This window comes from Neocloeon triangulifer, unplaced genomic scaffold (assembly GCF_031216515.1).
Source record: "Neocloeon triangulifer isolate White Clay Creek 2 clone unplaced genomic scaffold, ASM3121651v1 ptg000008l, whole genome shotgun sequence".
Lineage (NCBI taxonomy): Eukaryota > Metazoa > Arthropoda > Insecta > Ephemeroptera > Baetidae > Neocloeon > Neocloeon triangulifer.
Genome location: NW_026775550.1, coordinates 2,994,170 through 3,008,844, shown reverse-complemented (window position 1 = coordinate 3,008,844; position 14,675 = coordinate 2,994,170). Strand labels below are relative to the sequence as shown.

The following is a 14,675-nucleotide window of genomic DNA, read 5'->3' as shown; positions in this document are numbered from 1 at the left end:
TTAAATTTAACAATTAGGAACCGAAATTTGGCGACATAGCGCTGGGCTTTTAGACCTTTTAGACGATACAATAAAGCAGCCTCTACTTTAATGATGTCTTTAGAAATCAGTCCATCAAGATTGATTTGCAGATGTGGAATTTGCTCATATTCTTAAAGGCACTAGATAAACATTTAATCATCGCATTTTGAACTGGAAAATTTAAATTTAACAATTAGAAACCAAAATTTGGCGACATAGCGCAGGACTTTTAGACCTTTTAGACGATGAACTAAAGCAGACTCTGCTTTAATAATGACTTTAGAAATCAGTCCATCATGATTGATTTGCAGATGTGGAATTTGCTCATATTCTTAAAGGCACTAGATAAACATTTAATCATCGCATTTTGAACTGGAAAATTTAAATTTAACAATTAGGAACCGAAATTTGGCGACATAGCGCTGGGCTTTTAGACCTTTTAGACGATACAATAAAGCAGCCTCTGCTTTAATAATGTCTTTAGAAATCAGTCCATCATGATTGATTTGCAGATGTGGAATTTGCTCATATTCTTAAAGGCACTAGATAAACATTTAATCATCGCATTTTGAACTGGAAAATTTAAATTTAACAATTAGGAACCGAAATTTGGCGACATAGCGCTGGGCTTTTAGACCTTTTAGACGATACAATAAAGCAGCCTCTGCTTTAATAATGTCTTTAGAAATCAGTCCATCATGATTGATTTGCAGATCTTGAAATCGCTCATAAGCTGAAAGGCACTAGATTAACATTTAATCATAACAGTTTGAACTGGAAAATTTAAATTTAACAATTAGGAACCATAATTTGGCGACATAGCGCTGGGCTTTTAGACCTTTTAGACGATACAATAAAGCAGCCTCTGCTTTAATAATGTCTTTAGAAATCAGTCCATCATGATTGATTTGCAGATGTGGAATTTGCTCATATTCTTAAAGGCACTAGATAAACATTTAATCATCGCATTTTGAACTGGAAAATTTAAATTTAACAATTAGGAACCGAAATTTGGCGACATAGCGCTGGGCTTTTAGACCTTTTAGACGATACAATAAAGCAGCCTCTGCTTTAATAATGTCTTTAGAAATCAGTCCATCATGATTGATTTGCAGATGTGGAATTTGCTCATATTCTTAAAGGCACTAGATAAACATTTAATCATCGCATTTTGAACTGGAAAATTTAAATTTAACAATTAGGAACCGAAATTTGGCGACATAGCGCTGGGCTTTTAGACCTTTTAGACGATACAATAAAGCAGCCTCTGCTTTAATAATGTCTTTAGAAATCAGTCCATCATGATTGATTTGCAGATCTTGAAATCGCTCATAAGCTGAAAGGCACTAGATTAACATTTAATCATAACAGTTTGAACTGGAAAATTTAAATTTAACAATTAGGAACCATAATTTGGCGACATAGCGCTGGGCTTTTAGACATTTTAGACGATACAATAAAGCAGCCTCTGCTTTAATAATGTCTTTAGAAATCAGTCCATCATGATTGATTTGCAGATCTTGAAATCGCTCATAAGCTGAAAGGCACTAGATTAACATTTAATCATAACAGTTTGAACTGGAAAATTTAAATTTAACAATTAGGAACCAAAATTTGGCGACATAGCGCTGGGCTTTTAGATCTTTTAGACGATAAACTTACGCAGCAACTACGTGTATGATGTCTTTAGAAATCAGTCCATCAAGATTGATTTGCAGAATAGATGTTGTAAAACTTGAATGGTAGAAAAATGAACTGTATAAATAATAAAAATGCAAAATATTGAGATAAAAAATGTCATACAGTGTAAAAAAGCGACATAAGTAAATTTGATTTTATTTTTATATTAAATTTTTGTATTTCTATTAAAATAAAAGTTATTTACAATTTATGGCAGCTTTGAAGAAAATTCAGTTTCATGCTATTAAAAAAATAAACTTAAAAACTTTATCAGAGCTCAAAATGAGTGCCTTACAAGGTATGTATCAACTTGCAAAGTTGTTGCTCGCTCACGCCAGCTTGCAAGTTTGGCTTGATCGACGCCTGTCCATCTCCAGGTATGCAACCTGTTGGACGTGCACAACCTGCCAGTTGCCTAACTTTTGCTCGTCGCTTCACCGCCCGCGGCGTGTGGCCCCTTTTTCTTTTCCTCTGCACGGCTCAACCACCTCGGTCGAATTTATTTTCGCGTTTATTATCACGAAAAAAGGTCGCGCCGCGAACGAGCGAGCGAACGAGAGAGTTTTCTTTCTCTCATCCACGGCGAGCGAAACCTTGAGTGGCCCGGGCCAAGACTATGTTTGTCCTCACTCAGCTACTACTAGCTATAAATGAATGTGCCGCGCCGTCTTTCTGCCAACTTTTGTGATTATGATGTCACGCGATTTACGTCACGACCAGCCTTTTGATTTATATTTCGGAATTATTTCGGAGAGACCTTTCTGCTTGTCCTCGGCCGCTCGCAATTAATTGGCTAATTACTCTGATTTACAGAAAGTGGAGGTTCTGCTTTCAACGCGGAAATCTTGAAAACAAGTTCAAGACCTTCGAGAAAAGTTTTAATATTTGCATTGATACTGAATATTTTATAACAAAAGGATAAATTTTGGAAATCAAGAGATCGTTGCGAAAATTGTTTTTATTAAAAAACAAAAGGCAGTCACATAAGCAAGAAAAAAAATACAAAAAAAAATCAGCAAAATTGGAAGAAAAAAACCACATTTTGACATAAAATCTTAAAACTAAGTTAGTTTAACTAACAAATTCAAGTTCCAACTTATTTCACTAGCAAACGCGCTGCTCGCTGACAAATTTTTTTCCATATTATTATAACACATAATTATTTCTGATCAAAACATTTTAACTTTTCACTTTCTACTTTGAAAAGCCAATATTTCAATTTAAAATGTAAACAAGTTCAAACGAAATTTGATAATTAATAACAGACTTTCATCTTGAATAACACTCAACACATGTTCTCTAAATTCTCTCTTGTTTGTTTATTCCTTCTCCATCCGTGCTAATTACAAAGTTGCGAAGTGAAATAAGGGTGCTAATCAGAGCAGAAGGGGGACGAAATTGCAAAAGTAGTCCAACCTGAAACACGACTTTTTACTTTTCTCTTGCGCACTCCATCTATCTCTTCCCACCGGCCGAGAATGGAAAAGTTTTCTCATTTTTCCAATCCGGGGTGTGCAGATCATAAAGCAGCGGCGACAAAAAGGGCTTTGAGCAAAAACTTTACGGTCCGAAAGTAGCCTGGCTCGGCGTTATTATCCGAGTTGTAATTAAGTTGCGAGGTGGAAAATAACATCGCGCGTGGAAAGTTCCGAGCAGCTGTTCTATATCTCGCAGCAAAAACAAAACGCACTTCGTGTACTCTGTGCCCTGTGTAATATAACAACAGCATTCAAAATAATAATTTTGGTCAAATTTGTATGAGACTGCTTGAATTTTATTGCCGGAAGGGTTAATTTTTATGTTATTGACATAAGAAAACGGACGTATTGAAAAAGCCGAACTATAATTTGCTAAAATTATTCAAATTATTTTTATAACTCATCATATTTATTAGAAAAAATCTATTTAAAAGAAAATATTTTGGTGTTTCCAAAGATAAAATGACAAATAGTTCAAAACATTTTATGTAAAATTATTATTTAAATATGATTTATTGTTCTTCATATTAAAAAATAAGATATAAAATATTAACATTTAATTTAAAAAGCAAAAATAGTAAATAAATTATAAAATAATTAATTTTTGCATTTGCTATTATTTAAGATTACATTTTTAGACAAAGTGCTTCTGAATTTTAGTACTAAATTTTCAAAGTCGTCAATGAAAATAAAATAAATGCACAAAATCTCTAGTTGTTATCCATAATATGTAAAGATCTTTCTGTCCTAATTTGAAGCTTTAAAACTGAAGAATTGTTTTCCAACGATATCTAAAATATTAAATTTTCCAGCCGCTAGAACCTTCTATCTGAAGAACTATTTAAATATTTAATTAAAATTAACTCATAGTCCAATTTCAGACAAAACGAAAACACAATCTGATAATATCAACTTGAAAATAATTGAATATTTTGAATTAACTTTGGCTTTTTTAATGATTATAAGCGTAATTGTCCATATAAGGTGTTGGATGGGAGAGGCGCCGCGGGTGCCACGCGTTCCTCGCGTGAATTCGCGCGTAATGTGCGTGAGGCGCGCGATTGCGGGTGTGTTTGGCGGGTGGCCACGGATCGAGAGCACCTTGGGATCTGGCAGGCGCTCCCTCGTCGCAAATATCTTTCTTTCGCCGCTCTCGCACCTGAGCGGCTTGCGAGATTAAAATCTGTCGCGTTCAAAACACTCGCGGCCAACTTTATGGCCGAGGAAAATACACACGCACGCGCTGGGAAATCCTGCCCGAGAGCTATTTGCTCCACCAGACTGCTCTGGCACGTTGCAACACACGCGCTCGCTGTATTTTCAAAATACAAAAGTGTGACGAGGAAAGTCAAACAGTGATTATGGAAAATAGAAAAATTGGTGAATGAAAATTTCAGATGCGAGAGATTATTTTAAATTTGTGAAAAGTTTTTCGATCTGTTTATGTGGAAGGATTAAATTGGCCAATTTTTTTTCTTTTATAGTCACCCTATATTATTTTCCTCAGGTAAAAGATACAAAATACAATGCAAAGCTAATTGGAAACAATAAAATTGTTTATGTTTATCATTCAATGTTTTAAGATAACTAAAATCATATTTATTCATGTTATTAGGAATTCTTCAATAAAAATAATTAGATAATAATTTTGTAAAAAGTTGAAATTAATTTATCAAACGATATAAAAATTTGGACTACGCAAATGATTAGATTCTTTGTTTGTTTGTTATAAAGACTGAATCAAATTGAACAAAAGCCAAATGTAAAACTTGGTCTTAAATGGTTTCAATCTGACCCATAGAATAATAATTCAAAAAAATTTAATTTAATTTTCATATTTCGATTTGAAATTGGATTTGGAAAACATAAAAAACCAACCTCTATTTAAAGGGGTGGAAATTTATCACTTGACTATAATTTTTTTTAACTATTTTGTCGCTCATTTAATTAAATTTTGTGTCAATTCCTTGTTTTTGGTTCGTTTTCAACTTTGGCGTCGATCGTTACGAAAGCACACGCAGAAAATTTTCGCGAGCCGTGCCTCGTTTAAGAAGTCATTATCAGCGGCCCGGGAAAAAAGAAAGTTAATAGGGCGGAAGTCTCACAATGGCAACGAGGGAAAGAAGGAGCGAGCGGAGTAATCTCTCGCTCACTCCTCTCTTTATTTGCACCGACAAAGATCTTTTAATTAAAGAGCTGCCAGCGCTGCACGCCCCGCTCGATTTTAATTGGTCGCCCAACTTATTTACCTTTAATTTAAATTAAAAACCTGGCGTACTATTTGGCGCAGTGCGGATCCGCGCCAAACCAAGGTGGCCGCTTTAAAACCCTGCATTTGTGCGTTGTTCACACAACAAAGCCGCCGCAACACACCGAGTTTGACGACCATTATGCCGATGTCTAATAGGCCATTACCCGTTTCGCGTTTACAAGCATCCATTACGGGTAATGAAAAATACATGGACCGCGCCAAGCACATTTTATAATGTAGCTTTTGACGCAGCTAATTACTCTGTTAGGCTGAAAATTTGTCACTTATTGATGAAACCGAAAATCAAAGTTCCAATTACTAGTCTGCTAATTATCTGAAGTTATAATTTAGGAAATTGTTAAAGATTTTTTATGAATATCTTTCAAAGTAAAGATTCACGCTAATTCTTTCATTCAGTTTATACATAAATTAAAACTCCATCAATGTTGATAAAATGAAGAGAGTTAAAGGGTAAAATAAGAAATATAATTATGTTAAATGGATTCAATTACACTGAGAATTATCGAGGTTTCATGAAAACTTTGTAAATGTGTGTAAATATTACGCATTTTTGTGTGCATTTTTAATTTGCTACCAACCTAAAAATCAAAGGCCGCGCATCAGCTCTATTATGTTGGCCAAAAAAAAGATGTCTTCCGCCCGAGCCATAAGGCCCCATGGCTCTGACGGCAGCCGTGTACCAACATAATTTTGGGATGCGCAGCCTTTGCTAAAAATAAGTTGAAATGCGCAGCGCAACATCTGTAAATTCATGATATAAAATTGCAGTAATTTTTTAAATTTAATTCAATTTATTTAAAAATTTTTATAATTGGGGTACCATGATCAAAATGGTTGTATTGTAAAGACCAAGAAATGCAATACAGAATAAGATGTTACAAAAACTTCGAGCAATAGTAAATATTATTAAAAATTTGATGTTTAATGTTAACTTTTTTTAAGTGTTTCATTTAAAAAAAAAATCAAAATTTATTGAAAATTAATTTAATTTTTTAAGTGCAACACAAATGCTGCATTACTTATTGTTAAAATTAATATTAAATGAAATTTTGAATGTTCCATCCACCTTATTTGGTCAAAATTGATTTTATAGAGATAAAAGTTTGATCAACTTTATAATGTTCATTTTTTATTTACAAATAACTTGCTGTTGCTTGGCTTGGCTTGTTGATCTTCTTGGAATTGATAACGTTGCAATTTTTAATCAACTCATCGACATTATGGAATCATAAGAAAAAATTCTTAAAATTTTAAAATTTAATTCGATTTATATTAAATTTTTATGATTGGGGTACCATGATCAAAATAATTGTATTACGATTTTGGTAAAGACCAAGTCATGCAACGCAAAAGAGATTGATATAAAAATGTTTTAGCAAGAATATATATTATTTAAAATTTAATGTTTTATCATATCATTTTTAAAGTGTTTATTAATTAAAAAAATAGTTTATAAATTTATTTAAAATTGATTTTAAATTTTTTTAATGATACAAAGTTGCTGCATTACATATTTTTGAAATGAAAATCAAATGAAATATTGAATTTACTATCAAACTTATTTCATAATAATTAATTTCACATTATATATATAAATTGGATCAAATTTACTACATCATTCATTAATTGGTAATAAACTACTTCCCTCCCAGCTGCTTGTTTCTAATTTATAATCAATTCATCGATTTTATCAAATTTAAAGATTAAGGTAATCAAAATTTTCTCGCAATTTCTTTGCATTATTTATATGGGCTTTGTTTTCTCGCAACTCTACTTCTCTATCTGAAATTAAACTAAACATTAAATTTTCTCTACAAATTAATCAAAATCTGTACTTTTGATTTCAATTTGAAATTGCAAATGTGATATTTCCACTCGAAAATTTGCCAACAGAGACGTGCGTCATACGTGACAAAAGAGACAATTATTCAAGGCTCGGGCAAAAAGCGATTTTTCTGTACAGAAATTGCGTCGAAATAATTCATATATTCGCAGAAAGTGGAAAGTCCCGTGTGCAGATGTGCGCGCGCGGTAGTGTTTCTCAAGTCGTGTTTCTTTTGATGGTGTCCGCGTAAAATTAATGATGATTGCGGCCGACAAAGATGAGAGCAAAACGCTGCACAGCTTTTTGGTCCAGCGGCCAAGAAGTCTGCCCGCGCTGGCGATGAGTGTTGACTCGGCCCATTACAAATGGTTACTCCATGAGATATGAAATATTGTCCAGTGCCAAGCGTGGCCACCGGAATAAATCACCCCTTCATTTGGAACACCTTTTTCCTCTCGCGCCGCCGCCGCTCCAATTAACTCAAATTAAACTGCTGGAGTTTCGCTCGCCGCCTAAGACGAACCAAAATATTTAGACTTGCCCGGTGATAAACATCCAGAAATTCGATTTAAATTGCTGCCACTTTTCATCGGCCAATAAATTAAAAAATATGCGTGAATTTTCAGCTGATTCAGATTACACGGGATTGTCCATTTGGAGCGAGGCCAAGTCATTTCGACCGAGGCATGGATGGCCAATCTTTGTTTTAATTTGCCCTCCGAAACAAAGGCGTGTGTTTATATTTAGGCCAATAAATGAGAAGGACGCACGGAAATCGTGATTCACACTGACGAAAATGACTTTTAATTTTGTTGAAATATTTGCATATGTAATGGAATATTTTTAAATATTCAGATTCCATAATTTAAATGAGTAAACATAAAACATTGCCCTTATTTTCAATTTTCTCAAATCTCTAAAATTTTTAAAGATTTGCATTGAAAGTAAACAAAGTATTATGATTCTGCTAATTTAAAAAAAAAACGTTAAAATTTTACAATTTCTAAAATTTTGTACTAAATTATTTTATTTTTGTATTTAATTTTAATCATTTTAGATTAATTTTTATGTAATTTTAATTTATTTTTAATATTCATTTTATTTTAATTTATTTAATTATTTATTTTATGTCCTTTTTTACTTTTATCTTTTACTTTTTTATTTATTATTATTATTATTATTTTTTTTTTGTTGACTTTATTATTTTCAATATTTTTCTATCCAATTGTTGCAAGCGCTCGGATGGAACGAAACTCTTGACGTTTTCTTTTTCAAAACACGTGCTGAATATTAAAATACTTTTCCCTCTCTAAAATAAAATGCAAAAATATATTCGTCTCTGTGAAAAGAGCGAGAAGAAAAGAAAAAAATAAATAATTTGCCGCCGGCCGAGACACCTGTTGGGCGTTTCGCGGCAAAAATAGAGAGTGGCCGTCGTTCGCCGCCTAAATTTAGAACTAATAATAATATTTCCATCGGCCTGACAAGCATAATAAGTCGGGCATCTTTCTTTGAACTCGAGTGAGTGCCGTGTGTGTTCCGAAGCCACTCGTGCGGCTGGCGTGGGGCGCGGCAAACTCATTTCTTTTACGGCCGCGGCCACTCGTTTTGCAAAATTCGCGCCGTGTCGTAAAATTGAGGGTGCTGCGGCGAAAACACTCACAATTGGTGCGAAAAATAGACCAAAAGACAAACAGCTCCGGGGGGAACCTCTTGTTTATTTAAATGGGCGACACCAAAAATAAACTAGATTGAATGACTGACAATTTCTAGACATCTTAAACTTTTCCACTTTTAACAAAGTCAAAAAAAGGTTATTTTATATTTATACAGAATCAATTTAATTTGTATTCTAAAACGGATTAAAATTTATAGATTTCAGTTTCAAATTTGAATTTAATTAATGATTGAAATTTAAAACTTTTGTAAAAAAAAGATGAATTAACAGATTTATTATTTGAGGAAAGTCTTTTCTTTATTAGAAAATCGGCAAAATGTGTAAATTCTCACATTTCAAAAAGTGGCTGAAAATGTTTTATTTCTCTTCGCATCAATTGCGATTATCAGTCTAATTTTTCTTTTCACCTAATAACAATCCAAAATTATATTAGCTTTCCACTAAATGCATTTGTCATTTTGATTGAAATTCCATTTTCCGAAACTGATTCATCGTCATTTATTTAATTAAAGCGTGATACTGCGTCTTTTAATTATTATTTAAGTCCTTCTCACCCATTCTCCGTGCAGCGGATCCATTTTCAACTTTCTCGAAACATAAACGAACAAAATAATGATATGTGTAATCTCAGCCACCCTTTTTGGCTTGCTGTGAAATTATGAATTACATTGGGTGGGTCCGAATATCAGAGAAACGATTCTCAAGAAAAGATTCTGGAGCAAAGTTTCTCGAGAAAAGATTCTCGCGCAAGGATTCTCAAGGAACGATTCTTTTGTTGAGTTTTAAAGGCAGAAACGATCCTGGAGAATCTTTGCGCGAGAATCATTTCTCGAGAAACGTTTATCCAGAATATTTTCTCGAGAAACGTTTCTCAAGAATCGTTTCTAGATTTGTTTCTCTGATATTCGGACCCACCCATTGTAAAATTTCACTAATTTGTAGCCTATTAGTTTAATCCAGGTTTAATAATTAATTTCAACTTGCATTACAAGCATTTTAGTAGTCGTTGATATCAGATAAAATGTAAAATTTCAATGAAAACAACCCATTGTACGGTGCTTACAATAATTTTAAAATTAGATAATTCTAACAATCGTCAAATGTCAGGATTTATAAATAATACATTGTGTGTAAAAAAATAAGGCAAAACCATTCAAATACAAAAGTTAAAACAGAAAATAGTTTAAAATTCACAAATAAAATATGTTAATATTTATAATAATATTTTAGTATTAAAAATAATTAATATTTATATTAAAAAAACTATTTAAATGTTATAATTTTTTCAAATAACACGTTTAATAAAAAAATATTATTATAAAATTGTGTAAAGAATAATAGAAATGTTGTTTTGCCAAAAATGAATACCAAACGTCACGGACTCTGCATCTTTCAATGCCAAATTTTGAATTATTTGGTCCCGTGCGTTGGATGCATCTGGTGCAGAGAGCAGAAGACAAGGGGAAGAAAAGAAGAAAAAAAAAGTGCTGCTGGCGGTCTCGCGCGCGCTCGCGGTTTGTGTCGCGCGCTTCGGCGTTTGGCGGCGGCGAGCTAAAATTGTCCCTGGCAGAATGGCCGGCCGCCACCGAAATAGCCGGACAGGAGAAAGGATCGGAGCAGTCGCGTCCGAGCGTGCGGACGATCGCGGTGCGTGTCAGTGTCCGGAGCGGGTGGCGGCGGAGGCGTGATGCGCGGCGGCCCACCATGCTGAAGGGCAAGGAGGACGCGGCGCCGCGGCCCAACGCCAATGACAAGCCCAGGAAGAAACTGTCCTTCAGGGAGCCCGAGATCGTCGGACACATTCGCAAGCGTTTCGCCCAGAACTCGTCCACGCAAATCCTCCAGCAGCAGCAGCAGCAACAGCAGCAAACCACCATGGTGGTCGAGCGCAACAACAACAGGGTCTTCGGCAGGGCCACGCTGCACCCGGTAGGCGAGGTCGGAGAGGAATCGGAACTCGAGGTATTTCGCACGGCACCAATTTTCTTGAGATTTTATTTTAAAGAAAACTGTGCAAGAAATGCTTTATTGTGCTAAAATTTTATTTTATTAAGGAATTTAAAAAAATACGTATAAAAATTAAAAATGCAAGACAAACTGTAGTCCATCGAGTTTGTCAATTTCAAAGGAATTCAACAATGAAAATTAAAATACCAATTTTCAAATCATTTAACTTAATATTGGCATCAGTTTTAATTAATTTGTATAAATTGGTGAAATTCTAAACCATAATAATTATAATTTTAGCAGGAATTACTCACGATGAAATTTTATTTGAAATCTAAATTCTTCAAATTTCAGTGGAATAGACATAATTTAAATTGATTGAAACCAAATAATTGATCTGCAATTCAAAATTTATGAATTTAAATCGCTTCAGACAGTTAAAACTTTCGTCAAATGCACCGGAACGAATTTTTTGTTATTATTTTGAAACTCAATTAACAAAAGAGTTGTGCGGAAATATGTTAGTTAATTAGTTTTCCTTCAATAATTAAATTTTCTCACAATCAGTGCTATTTACTGGTATTTTACTTAATTAATAACTACATTAATCACCTTTACATGGAATTTCTTTGGGTATTAAATAAAAAAAAGACCTTTTTCTTGTCAGAAATAATTTTGTTATTTTTTTTTTTTTTTTTTTTTTTAAGTTGGAGTTTTATTAATTGAAGGATTTTAACTATTGGGATTATTTTGTATCGGATTTTTTTGAATTTTTTGATTGAAAAATTAATTGGCAGATATGATTTTGCAGCATACTAAGCGGAATTTACAAAGTACTTTGAATATTTAATATACAAAATTCCTTGGGAAACCAAAAAATACCAATTCAAATTGACTGTAGGAATAGAAATATTCTATTATTAATAATGACAATTTCTAGAAACATTAATTATGCAGTATCAAACAGAATAATTGAGCGATTTGTGTATGAAATCACCTTGTAATAATTTAATACACATAAACAATGTCAGTCTCTTATTACAAATAAGGAAAATTTAGTAGTGAAACGAACTATTAAATCGTTATAAAAATAATTGCAGAAGTTGATGCCAACTTGAAACTGAAACGATTCTAATTATATCTATAACAGCGGCTAATATGCAAGCATAATAATCAAAGCCAGATGTGGCACTTGCGGATTTAACGATTTTCTTATCGCTCTTTCCTGTTCGTCGGACGAGCCGTGCATGTGTGTAAACCGCGATCGCTCGCTCATTGAGGCTGGAGCGAGCAATGTGCAAATCGTCACGCACCATTCACACGGCCTGAACGGGTGCACCGAAAGTAAGTTTAAGGTCAAGGCCACCCGGGAATAAAAATATGAGTCTGCGCGGCTATTTCCGGCGACAACGCACACACGTTCTTTTTCACTCGAGCTGTCAAAGGCGGCCGCTTTTGTTAATCCTAGCATTTTTTAGGCAACAAAGAAAATAAAGCAGATTGCTAAATGCACAGTTTATGACACACCGATGAATTATATCAAGTCAAATTGACTTATTATAAAAATCGTTTTAAAGTAATAATTTAAAAAAAAGAATACAATAAATTGTTTGAAGATGTTGACACTCGAGGAGATGATCATAGAAATGAAGATTTGGGCTTTGCCTCATTGCAAAAATTGTTAAAAGGCTCGCTCAGTTTTGATCACAGTCTTTGATCCGATTTCATGAGCAAGAAAAAAATACAAAAATGTTAGCAAATTGAAAGAAACATCTCATTTTAACATGAATTTCAACATGAATTTTTATATGAAATTTTTTGGTGTTTTTTTCCTCGATTTCAAAAATAAAAATTATTTTTCTTGCTCATGAAATATGGTCGCATACCGTGACCGAAACTGGTAGAGCAATTTGTTTTTGCCATTTTTGCAACAAGAAGAAATTTTTTATAGTTAGTTTTGAAAGAATAATTATTTTAAAATGAAAAAGATGAGAATGTAACATGTTTATTTTATTATTAAGCTCATATTATCCATTTTATATTTAAATTATTAAATAAATAATTTTAAATTCATTCTGCTTTGTGCTGCATGCTGCAATTTTTCTTTAATTCATTAAAATTTGACAATTTACATACATTTATTTCTGATATTTTATGATTATGTGAATTATAAATAATCACAGTTAAAGTATATATTTTATGGTTAAAATGTATCACCACATTTAATTGACGAGGTTTCTTCGCGCTACATTTTACTAATTAATTATATTATTGAGATTAATTCTTTAATTTTACCTGCAATATGATGTAATTAAATAAATTATGATCAGCTGAAGACGCAGGAAATTATCACACTAATTAAACACTTAAGTTTGAAATATCCCAAACCTAATTATCACGTTAATACTGAGCAGTGGAAATTGCAATTATTGCGGCACTCAATTTGCGCGCGTTCAAGTGCCCTCGAGTGCAGCCGTTCGCTCAAAGTTTGCTCGTCGGACTGACGAAGTGCACACGTTCGTTTGAGCCATGCAAATGATTGTGTGTCAACAGCCGTTAATTCACACGCCCCGCACCCCCCTGCCGGCTCTAATTAGCAAAGTGTGTTGTTTTCACTCGGCGGCGGCGGCGGCGCCAGCCAGAGAGGGCAAAATAAAGAAAGCAAATTAAGCCTTGCGCGAGTGGCGAAGTGTGAATCGCGTTCGATTGCGAGTAATGAGGCCGACGAGGATCGACGGACACGTCCATCCATGCACCTCTCTCGGCTGATTAATTCGCTGCACGTCCATCCACTGCGGCACGTTCACAACGAACTGCAAACAATTGCAGATTTTAAAATTAATTGCACCATCAGGGGTATGAGACCTGCAAATTGTCACGTTTTACCAAAGAGAAATGGAAATTGTTTAGGCTACAGTTTCAGGTAAAGTAGTTTTTATGCGAAAGCCTTTTTAGCAAGAACTGAATTTGAAAACATACAAGACGCTTAAATTCAAAAGTCTTGATTTCTTCACAAATTTCTCTGAAAAAATAGGGTCCCAAAATTCAAAAAGGTCCAGAAGATTGAAAGACATTCAGGATGGTGAACAATTTCCAAAAAATGTTAATTTATTTATTTATTTTGAATTTAAAAAAAATTGTTTATTGTAGTAGGTCTCAACAAGGTATTAATATTTTTGATGCGTCTTGATTTTTAAAATATGATCGCATTCTTTTCATTTTTGCATGCGTTTTCGATTTAGTTATATTCTCGATACTATTTGAAACAACACAATCATTGACAACCCCTTAATTACCACTCTTTAATTTAAGACTACGTTTTAGTCCTAATTTACCAAAATTTTAATAGACCTGCTTGAAAATTTTCAAGTAGGACTACACGTTTAACAATAAGTCCTGATTTATGAAAGTTTTCTTAGACCTGCTTGCAAATTTTCAAGCAGAAATACGTTTAAGACCTAATCAACATCACCTTTTACATCGAACATTTATAAATCTTAATCAAATAAAATAATGCAATTGAAAGAAAAGTTAAACACGTAAGAAATGTAAAATAATTTTTTTAACTTAATAATAATTGTGTTACTTTTATTTCTATTATAAAATTAGAAAATAATTTTTAAGCTATGTTATCCAGTATTCTTATACAATCCTTTGGTTTTTTTTTTCATTTTGGGGCTGCAACAATTGCGTGCCGCAGGCTTAGTAGTTGCCGCTCCACCTGCTCCATCCGCCGTGCGCAGCTCATTGTTTTAGTTGAATTAGCAACGCAAA

At 33.5% G+C, this 14,675-nt stretch overlaps 1 protein-coding gene across 3 annotated transcripts in view; it reads left to right on the top strand.

The window, feature by feature from the left end:
* The window catches only part of LOC132194786 (carboxyl-terminal PDZ ligand of neuronal nitric oxide synthase protein), a 96,688-nt gene that overhangs the window by 70,452 nt on the left and 11,561 nt on the right, over positions 1-14,675 (top strand). The window contains exon 1 of one of the 3 annotated variants that reach the window (XM_059616284.1): positions 10,567-10,916. The exons of the other annotated variants lie outside the window; for them this stretch is intronic. Within the exon in view, the coding sequence (XP_059472267.1) occupies positions 10,659-10,916 (258 nt within the window). The 5' untranslated portion in view covers positions 10,567-10,658. Of the gene's footprint in view, positions 1-10,566; positions 10,917-14,675 lie in introns of those variants that run through there. 3 annotated transcript variants of the gene reach the window in all.